General features: G+C 35.7%; 3 protein-coding genes and 1 non-coding gene across 4 annotated transcripts; 2 read left to right on the top strand and 2 right to left on the bottom strand.

Moving 5' to 3' along the window:
• Nucleotides 1-974: 974 nt before the first annotated feature.
• LOC132061005 (WEB family protein At5g55860-like) lies at nt 975-5610 on the top strand. Its single transcript, XM_059453889.1, has 4 exons — nt 975-1885; nt 2523-2802; nt 3712-4167; nt 4258-5610. Exons 2-4 carry the CDS (start codon nt 2557-2559, stop codon nt 5410-5412), a joined length of 1857 nt encoding a protein of 618 aa, XP_059309872.1. The 5' UTR covers nt 975-1885; nt 2523-2556; the 3' UTR covers nt 5413-5610.
• LOC132061681 (U6 spliceosomal RNA) lies at nt 4162-4264 on the bottom strand. The gene has a single exon (XR_009416105.1). It is a non-coding gene; the product is annotated as a U6 spliceosomal RNA (small nuclear RNA).
• Nucleotides 5611-8030: 2420 nt separating the features above from the next.
• Nucleotides 8031-10018, top strand: LOC132060348 (U-box domain-containing protein 36-like). Its single transcript, XM_059453352.1, has 4 exons — nt 8031-8544; nt 9153-9271; nt 9465-9580; nt 9677-10018. Exons 1-4 carry the CDS (start codon nt 8220-8222, stop codon nt 9924-9926), a joined length of 810 nt encoding a protein of 269 aa, XP_059309335.1. The 5' UTR covers nt 8031-8219; the 3' UTR covers nt 9927-10018.
• A 142-nt stretch (nt 10019-10160) lies between these two features.
• LOC132060347 (serine/threonine-protein kinase D6PK) lies at nt 10161-14487 on the bottom strand. Its single transcript, XM_059453351.1, has 3 exons — nt 14339-14487; nt 11959-12990; nt 10161-11511 (listed from the first exon to the last, which is right to left on the bottom strand). Exons 2-3 carry the CDS (start codon nt 12876-12878, stop codon nt 10635-10637), a joined length of 1797 nt encoding a protein of 598 aa, XP_059309334.1. The 5' UTR covers nt 12879-12990; nt 14339-14487; the 3' UTR covers nt 10161-10634.
• Nucleotides 14488-15152: the final 665 nt, after the last annotated feature.

Raw genomic sequence — 15152 nt, 5'->3', positions numbered from 1 at the left:
ACCCTTAACAATGCTTACGCCGATGGGGCATACTTTTAAAGGGCAAACTTTTATCGGGACCGATAACTTTGTGAAGGAATTATCAAAGTTATGCCGGACCGGCATACTTATGCCAAGTCCGCCCATAAGGCATGAGTATGCGGGTCCGGCATAAAATTTGTAATTCCTTAACAAAAGTATGCCGGTCCCGGCATAACTTTGGTAATTATAAAGGGTTTTCAAGTTGGTCCAAAGTCACGGTTTCGCACACATCAAGAGGTTGTCCATCTCAATGTCGTTAAAAGCGGATGAACCTTTCTATAACAAAAGATACTGCGAAGGTGAATCAATCCCATAAATTCCATCAAAGGAGATGTTGCATTGACTTCTCATTGAAAAACATCAAACCAGGATTACCTACGGATCACGGTGCAATATGTTCTACCCTTGATGAGAAGACCCGGAGGAGCGAGTGGTATGAAAGATTATAACATTCAACGATACGGAAAGATACATGGTGACTAACCAAGCAAAGCGAGCGATTGTGTTCCTCACAAAGTTATGATCAAAGTTATGCCGGTGGGGGCATATTTTTAATGGGCAAACTTTTATGCCGGACCCGGCATAACTTTGTGAAGGAATTATCAAAGTTATGCCGGACCCGGCATACTTATGCCAAGTCTGCCCACAAGGCATAAGTATGCCGGGTCCGGCATAACTTTGATAATTCCTTAACAAAAATATGCCGGGTCCGGCATAGCGAAATTTAAACTTGCCTTGCGAATTTTTTTTTTTAAAATTTTGACTACGCGTGGGTTCGAACCGGAACCTATGGGTGTTAGCCGAAGGGCAAATTTTAAAGATTTCAAATATGAGGGGCAAAATTTAAAGACCACCCCAAAGAAGGGCAATTCTCGCGAATTGCCTGCCATAGCCTTAAATGCTTATAAGCCAAAAAGAATAAGTTAGCTTACACCAACTTATTATTATTTTATTTTTTTTGGTTTATAAGCTGTTTCCAGCTTATAAACTGCTTATTTTAAGCCCATCCAAACAGGCTCAAAGACATTTAAAATTTGTAATTCAAAACAAGCTTTATATATTCGTGTGTCTGTAAATCATCTCATAAAGTTAAATTATTTCTAAATATAGAAAGATAACTTTCTTTCTGAACAGACTAAAAAGAAAAATATGTCACATAAATCGGGACAGAGGGAGTAGTTTATTTGTGTGGGAGATCTTTTTAAGTTTTAAAATGACTTTTCTAATTAGAACAAGAACTTTCCCCGGAAAATGACCAAAATGACTTTTTATTGAGTGATTTTATGAATAAAAGTTAGTTCGATAACTTTTTTCGCAAAATATTATAAATTCATGTTATATGGCTGATTTCATAATTGGTCTTAATGTTAAGATGAAATCAGTAATAAATAAAGCAAGAGATTTTTGTATAATTATTTTCCTCTATTCAAATCGTAACTGGTTATTATTTTGAAATCTCCTCTTTCCTTTAACATACATTTGGATGATGGGAAATAATCACCTTGTAATTACCACCATATTCTTCGCACTTATCCCGCAAAAACCTCTAAAAGCTCTTGGAAATGAATGTTTTATCACCGAAAGAACAGCAAATAAAAACAGAAAAATGAAATCACAAACATTTTGGACTTCATGTGTTACACAATGTTAGAAAACATTCATATCTCATCTTATTTATCATCTTTTTCTTCTCTTTTTCCTTTTCTTTAGTATTCTTTCATTCTATTCATAGCCTATAATCATCATTTTCTTGCAAATAGAAAAGAAAAATAAAGGATCAGAAACAACCCCCACATTTCTCCAGTTCATAGCACAAGGTGGATAGCAATCTTGAGAATCATGGCTTCTCTTTTATGAATAAAAAGTGAGTTAGCTCTTTATATTTTCATGCGTATTATTTGCGATATGTTAATTAAGCATATTAAATACTTGTCAAGTTGTTTGAGATTGAGACGTTATTGTTGTTGTTGTTTGCATAAAAGGTTTCGTGATTATCAAATTGTCTTCGAATGCCTAGAAAAGATAATGGGTTTTTTTTTATGCATGCATTGACGGAGACACCCTTTAGAAAAATGTGTCATGCGGCATCACTTGAAAATCTTAAAAACTAATATAATCTTAGACTCAAACTCATTTAAAAGGTGAATTGTGACGGTATGCCAAGATCACCATAGTCAGGGCTAGGAATTCTGACAGGGGTATTCAGAAGATCCAAAGATATAATCCTTAGGATTGACATGTATTTCTATCATGTAAGGGGAATTCAAAATTTATATATATATTTGTTCACATACCAAGATCACCTTAATTGCATGTGGCTCCACCACTGAATATATATCATGTGCGTAAAATTCTGAGCGCGCTGCTGCATACATGCATATTACGATCATGAAATTATTCAATCTATGGCTATTAAAAAAAATTCTAGAATATTCTTCCTCTTTTTCAGAACTATAGAATCTCATAATCTTGAATATGCATCATTTTAATATATTTTGCAGGATTTCTCAGGAGAAATTATAGAGATATTATAGAATGTTTGGGTTCAGTATAAGAACAGGCAGGCAAAATGCCTCAGGTTCTCCATTATCAACAGGGTCACCATCATCTGTTGGTTCACCAAAAACAGCAGGAAGTACAGGTTCACCAAGAGCAGAAGTTGGAGAAATTGATACAAGAGCACCCTTTCAATCTGTGAGAGCAGCTGTTAGTTTGTTTGGTGAAGCTGGTTCTTCCCCCAAGGCTAAACCTACCATTAAAAGATCAAAAACTATTGAAGAGGTATGCTATATGCTTGTTGGCTAATTAAATGTTCACGGGTCGAATTCAGTAGTTAGAGTCAGCGGATTCAAAATAAGTGTGACCTTATTATATGTGCAGATGTAGATGTAGTGTACAATGAATAGGTTCAATTGAACAATGTATTTTTAACATGGCGGAGCCAGAAATTTATATAAGGGGATTCAATAAGATATTGGAATGCTGGAATGCCACATTTGAGATTTAAGCTTATGAACTAACACAATTTTTGAACCCCTATTACCACTACTATAGAATATTTTCTTATATAAAGGGGATTTGATTTAACAGCTTACATATATAACCAAACAAAATTCGTTTTGTCATATGTGCGAAGTATGATTTTTCGAAGAAGGGGATTCAATTTAACACTCTTAGCTCAACCTAATTTTTCCCCTGGAGCATAGATATATGTTTGAAAAATCATTGGAATATCAACAAATGTGTAATGAGCTTAGTGATAAGAACCTAAAGGTTGAAGCCCACAACTTAAATTCTGAATAAACTTTTGCATATGCGTACATTTTAATGTTTTGTTTTTGCATGGCTATTTATAATTGTACTTTTTTGTTGATACATAGTTGATACCGAAAGCAGTAGGTTCAATTAAACTCACAGAACTCACCTTAAATCCGCCTCTCTGGGTTGGACCCATTCGACCTGATAAAGCTATGTAAGGCCTAAAAGTCCTAGTAGCATCAGGTGGAATGGCGTTGCTCTAGCCACATTTTAGGACATAAATTTATCATCCAGCTTATTCCAATATGTATGGGTTATACATGAATTATACATATACTATCACTGTTTTTACTTTAAGCAGTTTGGTAAACATTTTGAGAGTCCTCAATTTTTGAATTGCCATATACTAACAACTTTTTTCTTCCTACACAGAGGGTGCTAGAGAAGGAGAGCAGACTTCACTTGGCCCTCAGAGAACTAGACAGTTTCAAAGAACAAATAAGAAGTACAGAGACAACAAAAGCTCATGCTCTCCGTGAGCTCGAAAAGGCAAAGAGAACACTCCAAGAACTCACAGGAAAGCTCGAGACTTTATGCGAATCGAAGCAAGCAGCCATTGAGGCAACCGAAACAGCAAAGGCCCGAGCCATCGAGCTCGAAGAACAGAAATCAAATAAGCCTCCGGTAGGCACGGATGCTTGGAAACAGAATGTTGAAGCCGAAAGAGAACAATATCGAACATCTTCAGGAGAACTAAACTCCGCGAAACAAGAGCTAACAAACCTCCGTCAGGACTTTGATGCGGCTCTCGAGGCCAAATTGTCCGCTTTTCAAGAAGCTGCAGACGCGCAACACAATGTGGCCATTAACCGAGAGAGGCTAGGTAAGGTTTTCTTCTTCTTCTTTTTTTTTTTCCCCCTTCGTAGGAGCCATGCTAATCTTCTTTGTATCTTTCCAATTTTATCGAGGCTAGGTAAGCTCTCAAAAGAAGTCACTACTTTACAAGAAACGTTAAGCCAAGTAAAGATCGCGTCCCTCCAAGCGCAAGAGGAGCACGAAAAGCTTATTTCGGATAAAGAAGCTCACTTGCATTCCCTTAGAACAGCTAAAGAAGAAGCAGAAGAGAAAATCAGGGCACTGAAAGAGGACCCTGACTCTCAACTAGTGACCGAAAACCTCGTGGAAAAACTCGAGGTAACCAACGAGGCGATCCATGTATTGCAAGAACAACTCAACCAAGTCCGAGCCCTGGATTTGGATGCTTATAATAAAGCAAATGCAGAACTTGATGCAACAAAAAACACGTTGAAAGAGATAGTCGCGGAGGAAAGTTCACTCCGAGGCCTCGTTGATTCCCTTAAAAAAGAAGTAGAACGCGTGAAAGGCGAACTCTCTGAACTCAAGAAGAAAACAGAGGAAACAGAGTCCCTTGTTGAGAACTTAAAATTGGATCTTGAAAATAGCAAGAAGGAACTTGAAACAAGCATTTCGGCGAAAACACAAGCAGAAGGAGATTCCAATGATTTGCCTTCAAAAATCCAACAGTTAACTTCCGAGGCGAATCAATTTTCAAAAGAAGCTGAGGAGATGAAGAAAAACGCCGAATTACTCAGACAAGAAGCGAAAACAGCTAAAGAAACAGAGGAAAAAACAGAGGAAAGACTAAAAATTGCACTAAAAGAGGCTGAAGAAGCAAAAGCAGCAGAGAAACTCGCGGACGATAAGATACACAACAATACACCAAGAGCAACAACAAAAGATGCAACTGATAACGAAAAATGTTCATCAGAATCATCGTCTAACGGGAAAATAAGACTATCAGTTGAGGAATTCGAAGCGTTGAAAAAAAGGGTTGAAGGGATCAAGAATGATGCTGACATAAAAGTTGCAACTGTCATGGCACAAGTGGAAACAATCAATGCAAATGAAAAACAAGCGAAGGAAAAACTCGAAGGTTTCTTGAAAGAGAAAGAAGATATCGAAACTGCAACACAAGAAGCATTGAAGAGTGCAGAAATGGCTGAAGCAGCAAAATTGGTTGTTGAAGGAGAGTTGCAAAAATGGAGACAAAAGGAACAACAAGAAGAGGAAGAAATTGGTGAATCATCTAATGGAAATACTGAAGGGACATGAGAAAAAATTGCAAAAATAAGAAGTATAGTAGAAATTACATTAAGCCAAGGGATCCAAAAATGGGAAAATTTTATTTAATTTGGTGTGATGATGTATCGATGATGTTTTAAATTCTTAAGGCATTCAAATGTGCAGAAAGTTGTATGAATGTCTAGCTACTTAGAAAGGAAAAAACACTTTGTTCCTCTTGGTTTCATGTATTGTTAATTTGTTATGTATGGTGTCTTTAGCTACATTAACCTGTTTAAGCTTAAGTTTCTTGTATAGCTATATGAATAACCAAAGGCATAAGTTCTCAGACATGATGCTAGAGGAGCTTCATTTCCACTTTTATTCAAATCCATTTCAGTCAAATATTGGTAACTTACACCCATCCAAGGGTGCGCTTTAATAGTAAATGAAGTGGGTGAAAATCTTGAAATTTGGGGGACAAAAAGCTCAAGCTGATTTTTTTCCATCTGCTTAAGTTTTGGTCGCAGATTACCCCATAAGTGTGTTGATGGAGGTTTACGATATACGGAAGTGGATAGTGGCGGAGGTAGAATTTCCACCAAGGTGTTTCGACATTTCTATATATACATAAATTTATTTAATCTTGTATATACAAAGGCGATTTCCGGCCAAGGAGGTTCGGATGAAACACCTTCCACCCCTCTAGCTCTGTCCTTGGTGGCGGAACCATCCTTGTCTAATTCATCAAAAAATTACATTGTATGGATATGTAAAAAATAACACTCTATGGCATTTTGGGTAAAGTATTTACCCGAAATGGCCATAGTTTTTTTTTTTTACATTTTGTAGCCTTCATCCCATTTCTTTTAAAAAATAATTACCCGAGATAGCCACCCCCCTCCCCCCATATCAAACTCCAAGATGCTATTTTTCCTTCCAAATCTCTTTTTAATGTTGGTGTTTTTTTAAGGGTGAAGTGTGTATAAAACACATACATTATGTTACACTTTTAACACTGTATAAACACTTTACAACACTGTAGAAGTGTGTATAAACAACTCTTATACGTTATTATACATTTTTATACAAGGTTGATACATTCTCTACAGTAGGTGTATAAAGTTGTATATTGTTGTATAAAGTTGTACATTATTGTATAATGCTGTATATACAAGCTGCGGCCATAATTTGTTGGGTCATAGGTTTGTAATTTAAAAATATGGCTACGCAAATGTAATTTTGTGTGCTAAATTGTACATTCAAAATTCTCCCAAAAGAATATGTATACATATTGTGTGTTGGATTTTCTTAATTTACTCGTGTGATTACTTCTCTATATTTTGAATCTCGTTAATAACTTCGTAACTATCCTGTGGAATAGTTAAGATACGCGTATAGTGACCCAGTAACCACCGTTATCAAAGAATACTAGGAGTAATAATACTTGTCATGCTTCGACTAATAAATGTTTTGGATTTCACTACGAATATTCATCAAAATTACTGTCAAAAGGTCATTTTAATCAATTCCCATTTTTTATTTATCAGTCAATAAATCAAATTAGAACTGCGATTGTCATACTAAGTTTCAACTAATATCACTTATTATAGTAATAATTTATTAATCAAGAGGAACAATATCGTAAGCAAAATGCATTGACTTTGGAAAATTTCATTGCTTGAAGTAGCCGAGATGCTGGTACGTATATTCGCATATTCTTCCAAAGGTCTTTATAAGAAATTAGAGTAACGTCCCGACATTAAAAAACCTTTTATGCATAACATCATCCATATTCATTTCTTCCCTTTGATTTATTAAAATGAATGAACAAACAAATGTTGTCTTTTCATTACCAATTATGCACTTTTTTTTATGCTTACCAACCAGGGGGGTGGTCCCACGTACTGCTAAGAGGGTTCAGTACTTCAGTTGAATACACTTTGTCGAAAAATAACATGGTACATATTAATTAGACAGATCTATTTATGAAATATTTTCTTAATTTAATATTACATTCATCTCTTTAAGGTAAAATAAAAATACTGAAATTAAAAAAAAAACAAATAAATATATAATTGTGACGCTCTTTTTAAAATAGTCTTCAAGGAAAAATAAGACACATAAGTTGAAATAGAGGAAGTATTAACAAAGTACATTTACATGATAAGTAGTGACATCACATTCAATGGCGGAAGCAGGATTACTACCAAAGGATTCGAAATATAACAAAAGTAAACATGCAAAGAAGCCAAGAAAATTCAACATCTAACATATCTACATAAAAAATTATTTAACTTTTTATGTGCATGTAGTTTTTCGGCAAATGGGGTTCTAATAAACCCCCTTCGGCCTCCTAGGTCTGCCCATGATAGCATTAAGAGCCCGCTGATGCAGTAGAATATCTTCTGGCGCGGATGTACAATTTAATCTGCGGGTTGGCTCACCAACTCAAAGAAACTTTCCGTACCTTATATATGTATTAACAAAAACCTACGTACTTAATATGTAATAATTGAATTCCGAACACAATGACTCAAATGGTAAACAGATACAATGACATCCCGGACTCATAAAGTTCAATTCTTGAATCCGCCTTTGAATATTTTAGGAGACATATAATTCCAAAAGAATTGTTTATTTTTCAGTTGCTTGCTTACATCATTAGTTTATCTTCTATATAAAAATGTCTCGCTTGGTAACAACCTTTTCCTACACTTCTCCGTCTAAGTTTTTTCAAACAGCTGAATCTTTTGGTAGCAAACAAGAAAAAGACAATACAAAGTGAGTCATCATCCCCTTTATAACATTAAGGTTGATTATCATCTTGATTTCATTAATTTGCAAGGAGAAAAACAATGAAAGAAATCATCAATGACAACAGTTTGGTCAATGAGATTGAAGAAGTAGAAGAAGAGGAGAACTTTTATCATTCTACAAGTGATTTGTTTGAAATTGATCATCAAGGAGGTGAAGTGGAAGGCAGTTTGTTTTCCTTTGACTTTCACAATCATGGGGAAAATGATGTTGTTTATGTTGTTGTTTGTAACAAGAATGTTAGTCAGGAGGAATCAAGCAAGGATGCTTTGTTTTGGACTCTTAATCATGCTGTGATTAATCCCTCTTCTACTATTGTTTTCCTCATTCATATCTTTCCTCAAACCAATTTCATCCCTACTCCTTGTAAGTTCTCTCTCTCTCACTCACAAACACAAAAAAAAATATGCATAAGAAAAAGAAAAAAAAACGGATTTTTATCCTTGTTTTCAATCTTGCTGCTTGTATCTTTTCAAGAAAATCCTAACACAAATTTATCCATCTACCATACGAATTACAAAATGTTTCAATTTTACCTTATGTTATAATTTGGGATCATTTGTACCGTTGTTGTTTAGCAAATAGTCTCGTAGTTGTTCTTGACTGTGACAGAGCCCCAGCTCCCACGTGAACTGAGTGAATTCCACGCGTTAATATATACTTCGGGCGATAAGTCTGAATCTGCCTCTCTCTAAGCTTGACTACAGTTTAAAACTATCCCTTTCTTTTTACTTCAGATTAGAGCGTTGTCTGAGTAAAAGGGTAAATATGAGACAATTTGCTAAAGATAAGGGTATGAATGCCCCCCAAAATATAACGGAAGATAAACATAAAATACTTCGTATAGTAGATATTCTTGGTCCTTTTACCTTCTTGAAGAGAATTATTTGAATTTTGATCTAATTTACTTTATTGTACTCTATAAAGACTCCAAATTTGATGATGAATGCTTATTTTGTGATGAAACAACATAGTGGGAATGATTCCAATAGGCCAAGTGAATGAAGAGCAGAAAGAGAACTACATGACTCAAGAAAGAAGCAAGAGGAGGCAGTTCCTCCAGAAGTTCGTTGACATCTGCTCTGCTTCCAAGGTGCACATACTGATCACCTCAGCCAGAAAATTATATCGTGTATAATGTGAAAAATTACTTTTTATACATATATATATATATATATTAACCTTGAACGCCCTTAGCAAAATTCCCGACTTCACCCTGTATCTCTAAGGCTGCATGTTCACCCTGTATCTCTAAGGCTGCATGATATATTTGCCACTTTGAACAGGTTAAAGTGGACACTATACTTATTGAGAGTGACATGGAAGCCAAAGCTATACTGAACCTCATTCCCATCTGCAACATACGAAAGCTGATTCTGGGCACTTCAAAAGCCTATCTCAAGTATGAGGAAAAATAAAAAAATACTTAAACTGCTACTCCAAATTTCCATCACTTTCCAACTGTCACCTTCTTAATCATGTTTCATGAATTCTATAGGAAAATGAGGTCAAAAAGAGGTAACGGAACGATGGATGAGATATTACAAAATGCACCAGAGTTCTGTGAGGTTAAGATCATATGTGAAGGAAAGGAAGTTGTAGAGCTGCAGATGTTTGAATCTCCATCTCTCCGATACTCCGGTGGCAGCCCAAAGTCCACTGAAGGCCAGATGAAAAATCTGAGTCAAGAAGTCCAGAATGAATCCATTGGATGTGGAGGATGTTTTGGAGTCAAGGTCATGTCTTAGATATCATATATTAGCTCATAGTGTCCTACCAAACACTTGGAAGGATGTAAATTTCTATCACCAAATAACTTGTTTTCACAAGAGTCTCCTCTTTATCATACCATAAATTACATGTTACTATTAACAGTTCTTGATTCAAGAAGTAATACACCAATGCCAGATGTCAACAAATAAGTGGCTGAAGATACTGATGTGATAGCCTGATATATGAGGGAATGAGAAGTAAAAGCAAAAAAAAAAAAAAGAACTCCCTCCTTTTCTTCTGAAAGAGCCAAAAAGCATATAAATATTACACAGGAGAAAGAAAAATGTAGCAAAATTCACTATGGTCTAAATGTCTGGAAATACACCGACATCCAAAAGTATGGTTGTCACATAACTTAAGAGATTTTATCTGAACTTTCTCACACTGTACTTTATCTTTGCGTTTGGAATACAAATTCTAGGCAGCACCAAAAACCAATATACATTGAGCAATCATCTTGTACTGGAATACACTCGCCTTTTACCATTTAGACACTGCTGCAAATAAGGAGACTGAAGATGGGAGGCAGCTCTAGCTTGAAGCACGTACAGATTCACGAATAATAAGGTCTGCGCATATACCATTTTGATAAGAACATGCCATACTCTATCACTAGAAATTGCTGAATTTAGGATTTGTTGTCCACCAATTCAGAAAAATTACCAGTCGGGCTATAATAATTACTAGAAGAAATCAAATTCGAGGTAGTTGTCAGAACCCTTTTGGTTGGGAGCTACTGCTGCAGGAACGGTCTTTTGATTTGTAGAGGGTGCTGGAATCGGTAGTCTATCGAATTCAACAGGTTTAGGGACCTCGGGAGGACTAGCACACCGTATTAGCGCCCAATTAACACCTTCAAAGAAAGGGTGTTGTTTTATCTCAGTTGCCCCTCTTTTGTATGCTAATCTGTTCTGTGGTTCTTTTATGAGTAAACCCCGAATCAGATCCCTCGCTGCAAAACTAACGACCGGTGATTCCGGAAATCTAAGAGGTTGCCCTACTACGTTGAATAACGTAGCTCGGTTACCGGATCCTTTAAACGGAGTTTTACCGAACAAGAGTTCATACAGAAAGATCCCGAAAGTCCACCAATCCACTGCACTTCCATGACCTTCACCTTTGATAATCTCCGGTGCTAAGTACTCGTGGGTCCCGACAAATGACATAGAGCGAGCACTAGTAGGTTCCGCCATGAGCTCTGGCAATGGTCTAACTTGGGTGTTAATGTCGTTTTTGGGTTTCCGTTCCTTCTTGGACTTGCTGGAAAAGAGGCGGTGGGAGAAGCATGTTGTGGGGACCACACATGATGGTTGAATGCACGAAGGTTCGATGCACGCCGGCTGGACACAGTAACCGGAGTTCTTCCTGAGAGGCTCCAACTCTAGGGCTGATGTCTTGACAAGCGTCGGGCTAAAAGCACAACAAAGTGACAGGTCAAAGTCCGAAAGCATTATATGTCCATCTTCTCTAACAAGGACATTTTCTGGCTTAAGGTCGCGGTAGATAATCCCAAGCATATGGAGATACTCTAGAGCTAGAAGGACCTCAGCAACATAAAATCTGAAAACAGAGAAAGTGATCAAAATACTGTTATGGCAGAGAGCTAAAACAATGAATTGCTGCTGAACCAAGTCCGACAAAAACTAAGCAACAATAAAGATGATTTTAGGTTATAATGAAAGTTATTTCACAAAGACAAACTTATGTGACACAAAAGATGTTGTCCAAGAAAAGGAGCAAGAATCCACCGAAATCCATAAAGGGAAAAGGAGAGTAATTTTGTAACTAGGAGGAGAGCCCCAAAAAAAAAAAAAAAGTATTTGAACATCACAATAAATGACATCATATGCACCGGTCCTTATTACCCCAACAAACGCAAATTGAGAACCGATGATCTGCTATTGAAATTTCTAAAACAATGATCTTGTAGAAAGCAGTAAATAACGTGGAACTCAGAAAGTATCAATAGGAAACAATCATATTCCAAAGAGCAAAAGGAGGTCATACTTCACTGCTTGTTCAGAAAAATGTTTCCCTGGCTGTCTCTGCCGAAGAGTATGAAGATCCCCTCCAGGGCAGAATTCCATAACCAAACACGAAAACTTATCAGTCTCGAAGTGGCTGTAAAGAGACGGAAGAAAAGGATGATCAAGTGATTGTAAAATTTCTCTTTCTGTCTGAGCACGAAGAAGTTTCTTACGGCTAGCTAAAGATGCTTTATCCATGACTTTCATAGCAAAGTAACACTTGGTCCCACTCAATTCAGCCAAGTAAACACTTCCAATATCTCCACAACCCAACCTTTTCAGCAATCTAAAATGGCTCAAACCTAAACTACCATCTTTAGATCGGACGGCTTGGATAGCTTCCCATCTCACATCATTTGTTTTGTGGGGTTTGTTTATACTGCTGCTAAAACTGCTAAAGGTGCTTTCGTCACTCACATCAGTGCTCGTGCTTCCTCTACACATGCTGCTCTTTCCACTCTCAACAGGTCCACTATTTTTTGTTAGACTACTAGTACCATCGCTGACTTTTCCAGAAACTGAACTGTTCTTTCCACTTGTTTGTTCAGATGTTTTCTTTTCTTGATCGATAGATGACTCGAGTGAGCTTCTAGTTCCATTTACTTCATATTGCTTAGGTGTCGACACATTGGGAGCATCTTTAGATTTATCAATTGACAGATCATTAGACCCCCTTCGATTATGGTTAGCTGACGTTTTATCATTCCGGGGCCCATCTGCATCATGTGTTGTAATTTTGCCAGATTCTGGCAATTTATCCGAAAGATTAAGGCTAAGCTCATTCATTTTTGACATCTGTGTGAAAAAAGAGCTAGAGTCGTTAGTTTCTGCTGTTTGTCGAGCTCCAGCACGTTTTTGTTTTGGTTCTACGGGAGGTCCAGCACCAAAATTTGAAGCCATTAGTGACAAAACGATGCAGGTGAATAAGTTACACAGGACAATTCTGATCTCTGTCAGCTATTCCAATTTCCAACATCCTGCTACGAAATTTCACGAGATGTACTTCGCCTATCTGCCAACCAAACAAAAACTTATGTGTCAAAAGGAGAATTACATGGTCTAAACATTGGTTCAGATTAGGGCTGGCAAAAATGGTTTAAAAAAACAAGTAACCATCCAATCCAACCCATTAAATATGGTTGGATAACTCACCATTTAACAATGTATCAGATATGGATATTATCCTCTTTTTTATAAGGTAAGGTCCAGATATTATCCGTCGTTTCACCCATTTATATCCGTGTTAAATATTGACGTGTCGAATATTTTTATCCGTTTTTGTTTAACCTATTTTCAACCCGCCAATATCTGATCTGACCCGCCTGTTTGACACCCCTAGTTGTATCTATCAAAAGGGGGAACATAGCATTTTACTTGACCAACAATAACAATAATAACAACTACATCTCAGTCCCAAACAAGTCAGGGTCGGCTATATGAATTGTTGTTATTCCATTTAAGCATTTTACTTAACCAATAAACAGAATTTATTGAACAGAACTGATCAGATAAGTACTGGATCATACCACAAAGCAGTAAATCAACTAAAGCACTGCATAGTATTTAATTCTGCCTGCTACAAGACAAATCAAAAAACTTAAATCCCTAGAACTATTTACAAGATCTAATTCTCTATTAGCTCAAGCAAATTAGCATGCAAAACCTAATAGGCTATTAAGCACTAAAAACCTGATAACTAAAAACAGATATAGAGAAATTGAACAACCACAACTCACCATTTAAAACACACCTTACATATTTTAAAGCTTATACAACTTACAACACTATACATGGACCTTATGTCCATAGAAAAGCAGAACAAAAGCATAAAATCCATTAAAAAAAAAATGGAGAAGAGTATATTTTTAACAAGAAACTCAATTAACAACAGTAAATCAAGACAGCAACCTATAATTTGACAGAATAAAGTGGTTTCACCATGGATAAATCTGTGAACATGATTAAGGTTCCAATTAAATAAAAATCTGTGACACCATTATTTTAAGTCTTATACAACAATATACATAGACCTTATTATATCCATAAAGAAGCATAAAAAAAATACATAAAATCCATTAAAAAAAAAGAAGAGAAAAGGATATGTTTAACAAGAAACACAATTAACCTTAAACACAAAAAAAGTAAATCAAGATTTAGACAGCAACCCACAATTTAACAAAAGGAACTAAGATTAAGGGTAACAATTAATTAAAAATCAGATCTTGATCAAGATTAAATTTTTAAGCAAAACCCAAATCAGATCTTCAATTTAAAAAAAAAAAAACCCAAGGTAAAAAAACTGAATCTTGATGGCAAACAAAAAGAAAAACATATGTGAATTACAACAGAAAAATAAGTACCTGAATTACAATATACACTGTAAAACCAAGTTGAAAGCTTAGTTTTAACTGTGGAAAAAAGAGTATAGAAGAAAGAAACAATGTTTTCTCAAGATTAGTTACTGTAGTCAGCAACTTAAGAGTGAAAAGGAAAGAGAGAGAGAGAAAATGAGATATGCTTTTGGACTATTAGGCTAATGAAGAAGAGAGGTCAACAAATGCTAAAGCAAAAAATACTTTTTTTTTCTTTTGGTTGAATACATGACAGCCTTTAAAGTTGGAGGACCCTTAAAGTTGACAAATAAATTTGATTTTTAAACTCTGTTTATCTTATTATCCTGTTGTTATTACAGCTTAATGGGCGTTTGGTCATGAAAATTAAATATTTTTAACTTTATTTGAAATTTTGAAGTTAGAGTTAAAGATGGAGTTGTATTTGGTTACAATTTTTGCAAAGAATACTTGGTTATTTGAATATATTGAAAGTGAAAATAAAGTTTTAGGTATTTTTCAAATTCTAAATATAACTTGAATTTGTATTTGGAATTTTCATAGCCAAACGTTAATTTTCAAATAAAATGAAATAATTTTCCGAAAAAAGGTGAAAACAGAGTTTTAGGTATTTCGGAATTTTCATGATCAAACGCTGATTTTCAAATAAAGTGAAAAAAAATTCCAAAAAAAGTGAAAATTTCTCATGGCCAAACGGGGTCTAACCGTCTGGTACTACCGAGTGTTTTTTTCAATTCGTTTATCTTATTATCGTTACAGTTTATTATTACCACTGCCTTTTCACATCTTTTTATGGTGGTAGTATCCTGGTTATGTTGTTGTT

Source organism: Lycium ferocissimum, chromosome 6 (genome assembly GCF_029784015.1).
Source record: "Lycium ferocissimum isolate CSIRO_LF1 chromosome 6, AGI_CSIRO_Lferr_CH_V1, whole genome shotgun sequence".
NCBI lineage: Eukaryota > Viridiplantae > Streptophyta > Magnoliopsida > Solanales > Solanaceae > Lycium > Lycium ferocissimum.
This window is presented reverse-complemented; position numbering and strand designations above follow the sequence as displayed.

What these genes read in the sequence shown, in the direction of transcription:
- LOC132060347 (XM_059453351.1), bottom strand. Translation starts at nt 12,878, where the DNA reads ATGGCTTCAAATTTTGGTGCTGGACCTCCCGTAGAACCAAAACAAAAA. An exon ending in TTTTCTGAACAAGCAGTGAA is followed by an intron (nt 11,512 to 11,958) that starts GTATGACCTCCT and finishes CTCTGTTTTCAG; the next exon opens with ATTTTATGTTGCTGAGGTCC.
- LOC132060348 (XM_059453352.1), top strand. Translation starts at nt 8,220, where the DNA reads ATGAAAGAAATCATCAATGACAACAGTTTGGTCAATGAGATTGAAGAA. An exon ending in ACATCTGCTCTGCTTCCAAG is followed by an intron (nt 9,272 to 9,464) that starts GTGCACATACTG and finishes CACTTTGAACAG; the next exon opens with GTTAAAGTGGACACTATACT. An exon ending in ACTTCAAAAGCCTATCTCAA is followed by an intron (nt 9,581 to 9,676) that starts GTATGAGGAAAA and finishes TGAATTCTATAG; the next exon opens with GAAAATGAGGTCAAAAAGAG.
- LOC132061005 (XM_059453889.1), top strand. Translation starts at nt 2,557, where the DNA reads ATGTTTGGGTTCAGTATAAGAACAGGCAGGCAAAATGCCTCAGGTTCT. An exon ending in GATCAAAAACTATTGAAGAG is followed by an intron (nt 2,803 to 3,711) that starts GTATGCTATATG and finishes CTTCCTACACAG; the next exon opens with AGGGTGCTAGAGAAGGAGAG. An exon ending in ACCGAGAGAGGCTAGGTAAG is followed by an intron (nt 4,168 to 4,257) that starts GTTTTCTTCTTC and finishes AGGCTAGGTAAG; the next exon opens with CTCTCAAAAGAAGTCACTAC.